General features: G+C 51.4%; 1 protein-coding gene and 1 pseudogene across 9 annotated transcripts in view; one reads left to right on the top strand and one right to left on the bottom strand.

Annotated features, from left to right (window-relative positions):
* Positions 1-14,270, top strand: part of ARMC9 (armadillo repeat containing 9) — a 97,302-nt gene that overhangs the window by 17,997 nt on the left and 65,035 nt on the right. For 6 of the 9 annotated variants that reach the window (XM_036236482.1, XM_036236478.1, XM_036236480.1 and 3 more), the window contains exons 8-9: positions 1,834-1,991; positions 6,182-6,280. In XM_036236482.1, the coding sequence (XP_036092375.1) occupies positions 1,834-1,991; positions 6,182-6,280 (257 nt within the window). The remainder of the gene's footprint in view (positions 1-1,833; positions 1,992-6,181; positions 6,281-14,270) is intronic. The other 3 variants (XM_036236485.1, XM_036236483.1, XM_036236487.1) reach the window with 1 other exon arrangement.
* LOC118614332 lies at positions 6,931-7,049 on the bottom strand (annotated as a pseudogene).

The raw sequence follows: 14,270 nt of genomic DNA, 5'->3' as shown, positions 1-14,270 counted from the left end.
CAAGCAGCCCCTTACACTGAGTTCACTGCCCAGCGAGTTTCCGAGGGGAAGAGTTCCTCTGTGAGCCCTCTAGAGAGGGGCTGTTTTGGTGACGTTGGCGTTACCGATCTGGGAAGTCATTTGACCCAGCTAATGGGTTTTGGTTCTTTATTCTTTATCTGCCGCTTGGGACATGCTGAGAAAGTTCACACAGATACTCGCTAATGTTTATCACCACAAAATGGGATTATCAGTATTATGTATACTTTTCATTGTTGGACGTTCCAGTTTATAGAATGTTGAATTTCGTACATATGAGAAAGCTTTCCTAATACCCAGCGTAGGGAGAAGGCAGTGATTCCCTCTCCCTGAAAATGTTAGGAAGCTTGAGAAACGATTTCTGGGAATGTTCTCCAGAAGTTCAAGTACCGGATTTAAATTTGTACAAATTCCTTTTTAAAGTTATCTTTCAATACTGAGATTTCACGGGTGCTAAATGATAATAGTAAATAATAATAGTTTGTTATTGTGTGATATTTGGGTTTTTAAGAGTTAAAATATTTTACTTCTGCACATCAATAAAAAACAAGTTTTTGAAATACAGTGTGAGTGTGGGCGATCCTCCTAGCTGTTTAGGGCACAAATTAGGAGGAATGTGCCAGACAACTGAGAACGGTGGCTTTTAAACCTATGACATGCGTCAGTCAGCCACTGGGGGAGTTTGTTGACAATATATATACTCAGCCCCGCCCCCCGCCCCTGGGTCCACGAAATCTGTCTTTGACAGTGAGTCTTGATCGTCTTTATTTTTGGACGATTCTGGTGTATTCCAAAGTTTGCATACCATTGCTTCAGGATTTATAACCCTTCTGCCACTTTTTCAAGGCTAGGCACTTTGGGTTATGTCTGTCATTTATTCCTCACAATAATTCTTCAAGATCATTATCACTTCCCCCATTTTATAGGTTAAGAAGTGAGAATCAGAGAAGTTACATATTTTGCCCCAGGTTCCCGAGCAAGCAAGTGGTAAAGTATGGATTCGAGCCTGGATCTTTATAATTTTAAAACCTCGCTCTGTATACATGAGATATGTTCTAACACGAAGACTTTAGACATTACACGGAGCCTAGATTGGGACAATAGAGGGTTAGCGAACTTGGATTTCTTCCATCCAAAATGTGTAGCATTCCGGCGAAGGGGCGGAGTAGAACGGGGCAGGCGCGTCGATACCGATGACGCCCCGCGCGGCTCGGCCATCGAGTGCTGCCCATGGGAGGACGTGGCGGGGATTCTGAGAGGAGCCTAGAGCCTTCCCAAAGGCCCAGTGGGGTGCTTTATGCTTTGTCACACTGGCAGCAGGAGCGCCTGGAATCTTCTAAATTCTAGTTTTCTTCAGCATCGGTCGAGCAGCCCCAACATTTACTCAAAACAAAGAACCGTCCTGTGGTTATGAGCTGGTCCCCAAACGGCCTCATAGGGCAACAGCAGAAGACGATGCAGGTTTGGTTCAACTATCGTGTGATCTCAGTGTAGAAAGAAATGTTGTTTGTTTCTTGTTCATAAAGAGAAGAACAAAAAGAAATTGCATGGGATTCGCTCAAGGGCATAGATTTTGTTAGGAAAACCAGAGATGATTCAGTTGAACTACCAGAGAAAAGACATAAAAAAAAAAAAAATCAACAATTACAAAGCACTTTGTAATTCAATGTATGAAATAAAGTGTGAAACACGAACAGTGCTGAATTCATTGTTACAACCAAATGTTTATGACCGTAGACATAGTATTCATGATTTTGTATTTCATGGGGTTTTTTAACTGTTTTGTTTTAACATAAATATGAATCGTCTTCCTAGAAATGTTGCAGCAGCTCCACCAGCAGCTGATAGAAGCTGAGCGTAGGTCGATGACGTACCTGAAGCGGTACAATAAGATCCAGGCGGACTACCACAACCTCATCGGGGTCACGGCCGAGCTGGTGGACTCCCTGGAGGCCACGGTCAGCGGCAAGATGGTAAGCCAGACCCCCGGTCGTTCGCGTCTTTTTGGAGACCAAGCTGTAGCGTGGGCGAGGGCCGTGTTAACAGGGATTCCCGGCACCCCCCAGCCGTGACACCTGCCCCGGTTTCGCAGAGCCGACCTGCACCCAGGAGACTGAACCCACCCCCCACACTGCTGCTCACGCTGCCGGCAGTAGTTTAGCCACTTTTCCTGACGTGTTGCCCACCTCGTCTTTATTTCTCCACCTCATTCTTGATGTTAGCAAAGGATGAATCGATACCAAAAAAAAAAAAAAATACTATGTAGAAGTATAAAAATGAGGGGGCGACATCCCGCGGGTAAGATAGGAAGCTGTGGGTTCTTCTGTGTCGATTTCGTATCCAGACCCAGCTGCCTTTCTGCTAATCCGACGGAATCTCTCGATCGAGTCTCCATGTTCCGACGGGCAGTCGTACCATCTTTAAATAGTGGTGTTTTTGTTTTGCTTTTTTCGTTCTATGTCACCACATGTTTTTCTCACTGACTAAGACCGTGGGGCATTGTTGAATAATGTGATCGCGGGCACCCTTGTCCTGTCCCCGACTCGGATAGGAATGACTCCAGCGCTTTGACTTCATAAAAATTATAAAGTAGAATAACATCTCTTGGTGGAATCCAGCTTTTAAAAATGGATGTGATGGCAGGTCCGGTGCTTTCTTAAAAAAACAATGCAGCGAGGGCCTCGTTCGCTCTGCCCAGCGGCTTTTCGCACGATGTCCCCACCAGGGGGCGGGCGCCCGTGCGGTCTCGCCGTGTCATTCTGATCGCCCCAGCTTCACTTGTCCTTGCGCCTGTGCGTGTGAAGCTTTATGGAATCGCATCACCCATAAAATTCTTTTGGTGCCTCAGAAATATGACGACTAGATAACGTGTACCGTAGAAAATTTCAAAAATATAATAAACTCTTGTAATAAACTCTAGTTGACATGCCACACGCTTACATTCCTTAGATACGTGTTTTCCAAAAACGGACTCCAGGTCACACACAGTCTTCTAATCTGCCTTTTTCCTTAATGCTGATGTCATTGGCTGTTATTATTTCACGACGCCTCGCTTATTTAGTGGTGGGAGAAGTTTTCCATTGTGTGGCGAAGCACAGTTCGCTTAGTGTCAGGTCCCTACTGTTGGGCATTTGGGCGGGATCGAGGACGCAGCAGGTCGTGGGGGGCCAAGGCCGTGGCGAGGAGGGGCCCTGTCCTACTAGTCGGCCTGGGAGCAGGACAGCGGAAGGGCCTGGTCTCGCCTGCTGTGCCTGAGGGGACCACCTGGCCGCTGCTCTAGGACAGCTTACGGCGGGGCCAGGGTCACCTCGGAGACGGGGACGGCGGCAGGGTCAGCGTCTTGCAGTCGTGCGAGGAGGCCCGGCTGGTCTGGTGGTCGCAGGGCCGTGGGAGAAGTGGTCACCCAGTGTGCTGGGAGGTGGAGCCAGCAGTGTATCCTGCTGGATGGGAGCTGGGGAGAGACAGGGACAGAGGTGGCAGTCAAGGATGACTCCGAGTGTTTGGCCTAAGCCCCCGGAAAGATGGCACTGCCCCCAGCTGAGACGGAGGAGGCTTGGGTGGGGCAGGCTCAGGGGAGAGTCAGGAATTTAGCTCTGGATGTGGCATTTAGACACGGGTCATTCTCAGATCGTCTTTTGTAAATATTTTCCTGTTTCTTGCTGGCTTTTTAATTTAATGTTTCTTGATTTTAGTAAAGTTTACATGATTATGTAGTCAAACCTGTTAGTTTTTCCCTTTACCCATTCTGCCTTTTCACAGTGTTATTAAAACAGTTTTTCCCCCCGAATGAGCCGAAACACTCACCTTACTTTTCTTCTGTTGTTTGGTTACCTAGTTTTTAATTGTTCTAACTTGACCTTTAAATCTTTAATCCGTACAGAATTTATTTTGATAGATGACGTTAGGGAGAAATCTACTCCCCGCCCCCGCAAGAAAAGATAACCATTTGAGCCACAACTATTTACTTCTTCCTTCACTAATTTGAGTGGCCACCTTTATCATAATTGCTTAGCCTCACCTCTGCATCGACAGTCAAGATCAACATCTTCCTGTGTGTTACTTTGGAACATCTCCGTGCGTACGCCGGTGTGTGTGTGCACGCAACACGCGCGTGCACGCCACCCACACGTCCTTACTTGGGATCCCATGAGTCGCCACTCTTCTGGAACCTGCTCTTTTACTTTCGATACATCTTGGCACTCTTTCCTCATTCTTTTCACTGCTCGTACATTATTCCATCGTAAGGGCGAACCCCAGCTGGTCAGCAGCCTGATGATGAGCATCGAGATTTTTTTTGTTTGCTGTAACAAAAAACGTTACGGTGAGCGTTCTTGTACACACGCTAGGCCTTTGAATGTAGGTGAGATACTGAGAGTGGAATTGCTAGGTTATGGGCATTAAAGTTTTGATATATGTTATCAAATCATTTCTCCTAAGATTTCAGCAATGCCCGCCTCCCACCCCCGGCAGTATATCAATCAGCGTGTCTGTTTCTCCACACATTTCCCAGTACTAGACGAGATTATGCTTTGAAATCTCTGCCGGTTTGGTAAGCAGAACTTAGTATTCTGAATGTTTCGATCTGTATTTCTTTAAGGATGTAGGAGGCTGAATATATTTACATGTGTTTATTGGCCGTTTATATTTTGTGTTTTAGTCAACCGTGTGTTCGTGCCCTTTACTCAGTTTCCTTCTTAGAGAAGTGGTTCTGCTGGCAGAGGAAAGAACCGTTCAGGAATGAGGGGTTGATCCAAAGCCTCGAAAGCCGCAGAAGACTCTAGAAAATCAGGACTGAAAAGTGCCTAAGTTTTTTTTTTTTTTTGACATTTAGAAGGGCATCGGGGCCTTTGTCATGTGAGCGTCTGCGGAGTGAGGCGGATGGAGGTTCGATTACAGCATCCTAGAGGGCGAAGGGCAGGGAGACAGCTGGAGTGGGCTGTCCTTTCGAGGACCGTGGCTGTGAAGGAGGAATGTTGGGGGGGGGGTCGACAGATGAAGACCTAGGGCAGACAAAGGGGAAGATACTTTTTTAAATATGAAATATATTTGAACGTGTTTATAGGTTGTAGGGAAGGAACAGGTGTAAAAGGAAAGGTTACAAATACAGAGTGAAAAGGAACGTTTAAATTTTGATACCATAGGAATCCACAGAAGAAATGGGCTCAGGATACTGTAGGAGGCGCAGCCTCGGGATGGGGCCCTTCTTTGTCTGGGTTGCTTATACCTGAGTGTGGAGAGGTGGTCAGGGACTAGCCCCGCTCTTCCAGCCCTTTCCAGACACCAGTCCCAAGAGTGGTCCTGCTGTCATGGGGCAGAGGGAGGGAGGGGGAGGGAGAGGACATCAAGTCCCCTTCGACACTCAGGCGTAGGCTGGAGGGCGCTCAGCGGTTCACGACGGTCTCCTCCAGGGTGGGTTGGCGGGGACCGGCAGCACTGACTCTTGGACATTTTAAGCATACGTATTATTTTTGTTAAAAAGTGGAAAGCAAAAAATTTCAGATTACTGCTTTAGACGTCATGTGTCAATCCCGAATTACAGTCGCTAACGAGAGAGTTAGGAGAGACGGTAGAGAAGCTCCGTAATACAGCGGCGTCGATGGGAATAATAATTCAGCCTCGCGCTGTCAAGCACTTGCTAATTTATAAAAATGTCTCTGTCACTCGCGCAGTAAGCGTTTCCCAAGCCGCTGCCGGGTGCCGGGCATATCCGTGACCTCTTTCGCCCGCCTCGCCGCGGCCTGGAGGCCGACGCTGCTCGCTCAAGCCACGAGGGCGAGAGGCAGAGCTGTCGGTCTTCTCTGGAGTCCACGGCTTGAGACCAGATCGTCCGATTTTAAGCCCCGTGTCCTTTGCACTGCAGTGACTTGATTGCCTGAATTAGCAACAACAAGGCGGTTTACAGTCAGTTTATTGTGCGTGGCCATGGGAGTACATGCAGGGGAATCACGTAATTTACAGTGCGATCCCCACCATCAGACCAGGAGTCACGGGAGCCGTTTTTTCTGTCGGGCTCAGTGCTTGGAACCCCGAGAGTTCTGACGACAGAGTAAGTTTCGCCTCCGCGCCTGGCAGGGAGCTGTGGAGAGGGAGCTTACATGCCGGGGCGCCCCAGCCGGGGCCGGCTGCGCCTCTCACCACCCCCATCCTCACGCCCTCTTTGCAGATCACGCCGGAGTACCTGCAGAGCGTCTGCGCCCGCCTCTTCAGCAACCAGGTGCGGCAGAGCCTGGTGCACAGCGTGGACTTCACGAGGCCCGGGACGGTGAGGCTCTGTCCGTGGTCTGCTCCCCCACCCCGCACCCCCGATGTAAAATAACTGGAAACATGAAAGACCAGGAGAAAATGACCTTGACATTTCAGAGGTGTCTGTAAACTCCCAGAAGGTACAGAGAGATGTTCTGAAGAGTGAGCTCTGCCTCCTGGGGCCGGGGGTCGCTCTTCCCTTTGGAGGGGCTCAATGGGGGGCCAAGGGCTGGAACCAATGAGCAAATCAATAGGAAACGAATGAAACTTTATTTTTAAAGTAACCTCCACATTGGAAATTGTATAGTCTAACGTAAGGGGGCTTCTTTTTTTCTTTTTTAACTCTTGGAATAATTTCAAGCACAGAAAAGTTACAAAAATAGCACAAAGGACACTTGTGTGTGCTTTACCCGCATTCACAGGCCGTTGGCAGCGTCCCCGTTTGTTTGTTTGTTTGTTTGCTTTCTCTACACACATGGTCTGTTTTCTGAACTGTTCAAGGACATACTATATCCACTATGGCCCTTTCGCCCTAAGTTCTTCAGTGCAGAATATTTCTTAATCAGAACGTTATCTTACAGAATCATGTCATTATTGACTTCAGTGAATTTGACCTCACAGATTGCAAGGTCTTTGTCAGCTACAATCCCTTATTTTTTTTATTTTTTATGCCTACAGCACCTGGTCTTCCTAGGTGGTCTCCCATCCAAGTACTAACCAGCCCCAACCCTGCTTAGCTTCCAAGATCAGACGGGATCAAGCGCATTCAGGGTGGCGTGGCCGTAGATGACGTCAGTAAATTTAACGTTGGTGTGCCTTCCTATCTAATCTGTGCGCTTTCGGGGTTTGTGAGTTGAGTCCTCGGTGCCTTTAGGTCCCCGCCCCGGCAGCCCGAGGTCCGGCTGTGCGTTGAGTTGTTCCGACTCTTTAGCCTCCTTTACTCCCAAACATTCCCCTAATCTGTCTTTGACTTTCATCACACTGATATTTTAGGAGAACATAGCCCTTCCCTTCTTTTAAAAATAGAACATTTCTTCTTCTGTGTTTGATGTTTCTTCGTGATTAGAGTCTCGGGCCAGAACCTTGCACAGGTGGTGTGTCCTTATGACAGCTCGTCCACAGTCCTGTGGGGTGGATCTGGGGTCCAGACCAGCGCATGAGCACCCCGCGCTTCCCAGGGAACTTTCCAGAGTTCCTGGACCCACGTCACTGATGCTCACAGCCCCTGCTGTCTGGCCCAGGGGCTGAGGGGGCGCAGCGCGGTGTGTTTGATGAGGAGGGCGCTGCCAGGCACCCCAGAGGCCACCGTCGTCAGGGCTGGGGCCTGAGGGTGTACACATGCCTGTCAGGGTCTCTGTAAGTGTTAAAAAGTGTTCGTACCCTACTTTATTCTCAAGTAGGGCCGAAGCAGCTTACCGTCATAACACGAGAAAACGCGAATACGAGAAGCGAGAAAATAAAGACGAAATAGTGCTTAGAACTCGAGAACAGTGAGTAGGTGGGTGGTTTCCAGGGGGTTGCGGTGAGAAAGATGGAGAGGTACTGCTCACGGGTGCAGGGCTCTGCTTACGGGACGCGCGCGTGCTGGGGGCCCAGCGTGCAGCCCGGCGCCTGTGGCTGGCTGTGCTGTGTGAGGTGCTGCGCCCCTGAGAGAATAGATCTCAGATGTCCTCACCACGGAGGACAAGGTAACTGTGAGGCGACGTGGGAGCCACTTCACAGTACACGCCTGTAGCAAACCAGCACCTTCCACACCCAAACCTTCCCCAGGGTTGCATGACAGTGCATCCGTAACGGGGGTGAGAAAAAAATAAAAACTGCGGTTAAAGGAAAATAAGGATAGGACTGGTAAAAGAGAGCCAAGGCCAAGGCCAGGACCACGGCATGTGCCGTAAGTTGCCGTCCACCTGGAGAGGCGGTGGCAGGTTTTGTTCTGAGCTCAGCAGCAGCTTGTACAGAAAAGGTCACGTGATTTACTTATGACGGTAGAGAGAATAGTTACATAATTTTATTATGTAACACTTGCTGCATCTAGAAGTTATACAACACATGCAACCTAGAAGGTAGGACAGTACAGCAGATGCCCACAGTCCACTACACGTCCCCCCACAGACCCCTCCACTGTCGCCGGGCTTCCCACGAGGTGTATTGCGATGAGAACTTTTAAAAACTAGTGTAAGCACATCGTTTAAAGACGACTGGGTCACGCAGTTGCTTTGCATGGTTGCTCTGGCCCCGAGACCTGCGGGCGGCCTCCCTCGGGGGTCTTCACAGGAAGGGCGTGAGGGCAGGTGGCGCGCAAACATCCTGGACCCCATCCCCGAGGCCACGCAGGGGTATGTAGCGCAGTCTGTGCGTCAGGACGTGCCACGGTGCTTTCGGCGTGAGCAAATCTTAGAGAACCAGGGATTTTTAAAATGTCAGTGAAGCACACAGAAACATCCGGGTTTCAGGAAAGGAACCTCCTCGTGGGCCCTCCGGGACGAGGGGCTTCACGCCACACCCCGAGGTCCGGCTGGGTGGGCTCCTGCGTGTGCTGGGCGGTGGCTGCCAGCCAGCCAAGGAGAGGCACGTGTCTACCAGAAGCGATGGCTTGTCAGCAGGGACGAGTGCAGCGGGGTCTGTGTCCAGTGGACCCACTCCTTGCTTCCCTCCCTTCCATCTGTTTTTTTACAATCGGCAAATATTTAGTGTATTTCGGGTTCATGTTATAAAATCCCATCCTGTCTTGCATGGAGGAGAATCCTCGCATTTCCATTTTCTGTTGGTGGAGCGATACATCCGGCTTATTTAACACCGACAGCATCGTAATGAGGGGCAGGTTAAAAGGGACCAGGACACGGCGCATGGCACGTCTCGTCCCATCAGCGTCGTCTGCCGGGAGGCGCCGTCCCAGCCGTCACCGTGCCTTTGCGGTTTGCGGGTCGGATTCCAAGCCTTCGAAGCCAGGGGAGAGGCGAGGGGCTTCGTTTACCTAAGCACAAAGCCAGTGCCTTAGGGATGGGCAGTAAAAGCTGCCGATAACCGTTTATTGTTCCTAATATTTTTTTCTGCAAGATGCTAAGTAGATATGGGACCACCATAAAAGTCTGAAAGAATATTACAGTTGAGTAGGCATGGCTAAAGTTGATGTATGACGTCAGATTTATAAGGTAGGAAGACGTTAGAATGTCTCACGACCGAACCGATAGGGTTTAGGATTTGGAAAGACAAGAAGGAAATACATTCTACTCCAGGTCCAAACAGAATACCGTCAGTTTCGAGATGAACAGGCGCGAACAGACCGGGCTCTTTCCTGGCGTGATCTTGATCTTTGTCTCCTTGCGGGTGCTCTCGACTTCAAGTGTTCCTGTTTACTGCACTCTGAGAAAAGAGTTTGGCCGGGGCCGGGTCATGCACTGATGTATCTATAAAGTTTAGTACTTTTGATACCGTTTTTAAAATCTGGCTGTTAAAAACCTGGCCTTCTGCAACCTCCTTCACAGTGGAAAACTCAGAATGGCTCAGTAAATAGCTCCCTTCTCTTCTGCTGAGTTGTAAACCAGTTGAAAAATGGGACAAAAGGATAAAGGGAAAAGTAGCTGAAAATACCCCTGCTGAGCCTGGCGGAGCTCGTGTGGGAGAATACGGATTTTATGTGTAGGCAGGTGGGTTTCTTTCTTTTTTTTTTTAAATAAAAATGACAGCGGTTTATTCAAAGGTCCTAGGATTTGCAAATTGAAGACACAGCAAGGGACTACCCAGAATGTTCCAGAGGAGAAAGAAAAACTGAGCGTTTTAACAGTAAAAAGCACATGTTTGAAAAAAGTCAGTCCTGCATTCTTGGCCCGCAGATTGGCTCAGGATAGAATGTTCCGGATGTCCAGTGGTCTGGATCGCAGATGCCAGGTGGTCTGAATAACGAAACATTCTTTCTTAAGCATGACAAGTGGTTATCTGCAAGAGATAACGTACATCTTCAGACCAGAACATTCTCTTTTTTAAGCCTTTCAGAGGCTTATCGATGGAATTTGGGTACATCCAGACACTGACAGCTTTCTACTTTTGAACCCTAGAATTAAAGAACTCTCCCCTCCCGGCAAAGCGCCAGCCCACCGCCAGCACCAGGAGCAGCTCGAGCCTGTGCTCCCTGGGCAGGCTCCTTGCCCAGAGTGGGCGAGGCAGGTAAAGGTCACACCGCTGGAGGCCCTTTGGAAGGAACACCGGGAGTGGGAGGGAGTGTGTCTCCATCCTACCTGGTTCATGCTGACGTAGCTGTGACTGGAAATCTGCCGGCCTTAGGCCTCATCCGAGCTGGCAGCCCCGTCTGGGTCCTCCCGGAAGGATCGATAGTGGCGGGACTGGTTTCGTTTTTTTTTTTTTTTTTGAGGAGAGATCCTCCCAGGTAACCCCTTCCCAGCTTAGGGTGTGACTCTAACCTTAGGTGTGTCAATGCCCTAACCTCAGGTTTGCTGTTCTGCAGTCCTTGCCCAATCAGCAGATGAATCTGCTTTTATACCATCAGGAGTCTATTCCTAGGAGTAAGAGGAGAAACTTCTTCCTCAGGGCACGAGAGTTCAGAGTTTTTTGTTTTCCGAGATGACACAAGTCATACGTGAACATGTGTTCGCTGGAAAATAGGTAACGATTTAGTAGTGAATGGAGCGGAGCGCGGACCCTCCCTCCCCGACGCCCAGCCCAGCTCACCTTCCTTTCTGTGACCCTGTTGACGCTCTTTCACGTCCACCCTTCCAGACCTTTAAAATTCATACGTAATCAAGGTGAATTACGCACAGTGTTCTGCGACTGTCTCTTAACAGCACCTTTTTCAGGGTCTCCCGTATCCTTTGGGCATGTTTATGTTCTCCTCATCACCTGGAGTGTTAATCTGAACAGCGTGGTACATGTAACCCGTCCTCCAGCAGACGTTTAGGTGGCTTTTTAATCTTTTGCTGTTTCTAGTGATGCAGCATCCTTTTTTTTTTTTGCATGCTCCAAGTAGCATTTGAAAGCATCTCGCTCTTTCTTTCTCTTCTTAGCCCCCTGTTTGTGCTGGGCACGCATGAATACAGAAACAGTCTAAAGGTGGAAATCTGAGCACAGCCCCCCGGGTGAACCCCAAGCCCCACCGAGTGGCACCTGTGGGTTTGTGGATTCATTTGATGGGGGAGTTTCCATTTTGATATATCCTTATCTGGAAAAACAGCTCGTTTGGGAATTAATCCTCCTTTTCTTCAATAACTCCAAGTGAAGCTCATTGGAAATGCAAGTTAAAGTACTTCCAGGAGTGATAGCACTAAATATGTTACAGGTCCAGGATATGTGAATCTTAGAAGGCATCTGCTGCCAAGATCAGCCATCTTCGTGAGCAACAAACAGCCCCAGGGGCTGGGAGGGTGGGGTGGGCCCCTTTGTAGGGCAGCCTGGTGCGTCCTTCAGGAAACCCTGCCGTGACATTGCTCCGCTGGGGGAGGCTTCCTGCGGCTTCCTGTGTAGGTACCACGGCTCTGGCTTGAAGGTCAACATCTTCGGCCCTTGGACTCTCCCTTACGCAGCTTCCTTAAGGCATCTTGGCGAGAAGCCTGCCTTCGGCCCACGGTGCCGCCACACAGCGGAGCCGCCTTTCTGAGCCCCGCGCTCCGTGTGTCGAGGGGGAGTTACAGGCCTGGCTCGCCTCTCCCTGGGTCTGTCACATACCCAGACTGTCCCTGGTGACATGAGGGCTGGACCACCTTTAATCCCGCCAGTCGGTAGGGCCGTGATCGACAGAGGGTGACGGTACCAGGCTCAGACCTCTCCCCTGACTTCCAAACCCGCACTGGTTGGCCTTTGCCCCATAAATGTCCGACAAACACGACACGTTTTCTCAGTCTCATCTTTACTCCAGACAGGTGGTCTTTCCTCCTGTATTTCCTGTCTGGTGAATGACACTCCTGGGAACGCCTGGAACCCCCCCCCCCCCCCCCGCCGAGTCTCTCCCCTCCCCTTTGCACAGGGCTCAGGCAGTCAGGGGATCTGAGCGGCTTCCTCCCTCCCCCTGGCTCTCCCTGCTCACAGCAACACTTCCCGCCTGGTCTCAGTCCCAAAGCTCTCGCCTTTTTGATTGCTCATTCACACGGGAGCTGGAGTGGCTTTTCTGGGTGCGCCTTATTTCCTTGCGCCCTCGTATTTCGGGAAGGATTAGGTGCACGCAGGCATCCGATCACGTTACTCCCTCACCTAATACCTGTCGTTGCTTCAGGTCCAGGTGCTTGGCAGAGAGTCCACAGCCTTCCGTGACCTGATGCCCATCGTCCCTCCAGGCTCAGCTCTAGTCACAGAAGCCCCAAGAAGCCCTCGCGGCCCTGCCCCGGGCACTTCCCCGGGCGCGCGTGCTGCTGGCTCCCTGCTCAGTCACAGGCGCTCAGAGCGGTGAAGCAGGCGGCCTGAGAAGCTTCTGTAGGACTAAGCGGCACATTTGGGCCCTCGGCCATTCCCGTTCCACCCCTCGGCTCCGCTTCCGGATCCGTTCGCACTTCTCTCGCAGCCCTGCAGCCTGCACGCACAGCCCTCCTGCGTCCGCAGCCGAGCCGAGGGCTGCAGTCGGGGCCCCCCTCGCCGGGGGACGCCTCCTGGGGCTCCTCCATCCACAGCCCTGACTGACCCATGGTTTCGGAGCCTCTCCTCACGGGCTTTTCCTTCCTGGCCGGTTGGACTTGCGCCCACGCCACCCACACACAGAGCGGCACCTGCAGCTGGCAGGGGCGACTTAGGTAGAACCCGAGTCCAGCGAATCGGAGCAGCCCCTGAGTGTCCAGGTGTTGTCGTTGATGACACCACCCAGGGACAGAAGCGGTGGCCGTAGCCTGCTGCGAGCCCTCCAGGTGTGTACCTGGCCGTCAGTGTTAAGGTGAACTTGACTTCATAACAAACTGGAGCTCAGTCCTTCTCAGCTCCGGCCGCCCTGCGGCGGGGTTGCTCCGCACGGAGGCCCGGAGGCGGCGGAAGCCGTGCTGCCTTCCGGGGTGCTCCAGTGGGGGTGCGTCTGCCCCGCTGCGGGGGCCCCCGCGGGCTCTCCTCGGGAGTCACAGCTGTAATGCAAGCCCTTGTGTGAGTCAGTTCCTTTCAGAAAAAGAGTTTTTGAGTATCTACTCTGCACTGGGCTAAAACTCAATTAGATAAAAAGGTGATTAACAAAAAACAAACCCGTGTCTAAAGCAGTTTTTCGGCCTTGGCAGTGTCGATGTTTTTAGGCCAGATAAATCTCTTTCAGGGGGACTGGCCCGTGCTCTGTAGGATGCTTAGCAGCTTCCCAGGCCTCTAGCCATTAGAAGCCAGTAGCACCAACCCCAGGTGCGACTACCAAAAATGTCTCCAGACATTGCAAATGTCCTCTGGGGGCAAAACGTCCCCGGGCGGGGGGGGGGGGGAGGTTGGTGAAAACGGCTAGAAGGAGAGAAAAACGTAGACTCCGTACACGGTGAAAATGCTGCGAACAGAATGCGGCCCAAGCTTGCCCGGGCTCTGAGGAGTCGGGAGGCGGGCAGTGTTGTGAGTGGTCTCCCCAGTTCTGCAGGAGGAAGAATGTGGGAGGCTGGAGGGAGGGCAGAGGTCCACCAGGGAGAGGAGCTGGGGGGCAGAGGCACAGCCCCCGGGGAGCTGCAGGGCCCGAGGGACTGGAGCATTGGGGTGTGCGAGGAGCAACTTCAGGAGTGGATGGGTGGGCTGGGGGGGGCGGCGAGGGAAGTGGCCGGAACAACTTTGGCTCTGAGGAAGACCGCCTTGGGCTGAGTGTGGAAGGCGGGTGGGGGAGGGACCTGACGGAGAGGGTCAAGCCACAGTGAGCTCAGCAAGTGTCGCCAGGCACCAGGCACCGTGACTATTAGAAGCCGTCAGAAGCGCGCTGGGCGCCCTGGCCTGGGGGCTGGCGGAGGTGGCAGACCGGAGAGAGACCGAGGCGGAGGATTAGCAGGACCTGGCACTTCGGGGGTGTAAAGAACGGGGAGGCCAGTGGTGATTAACCGAACCTTCGTAGCAGTCCTGCGAGGCAG

This window comes from Rousettus aegyptiacus, unplaced genomic scaffold (assembly GCF_014176215.1).
Source record: "Rousettus aegyptiacus isolate mRouAeg1 unplaced genomic scaffold, mRouAeg1.p scaffold_m13_p_2, whole genome shotgun sequence".
Lineage (NCBI taxonomy): Eukaryota > Metazoa > Chordata > Mammalia > Chiroptera > Pteropodidae > Rousettus > Rousettus aegyptiacus.
This window is presented reverse-complemented; position numbering and strand designations above follow the sequence as displayed.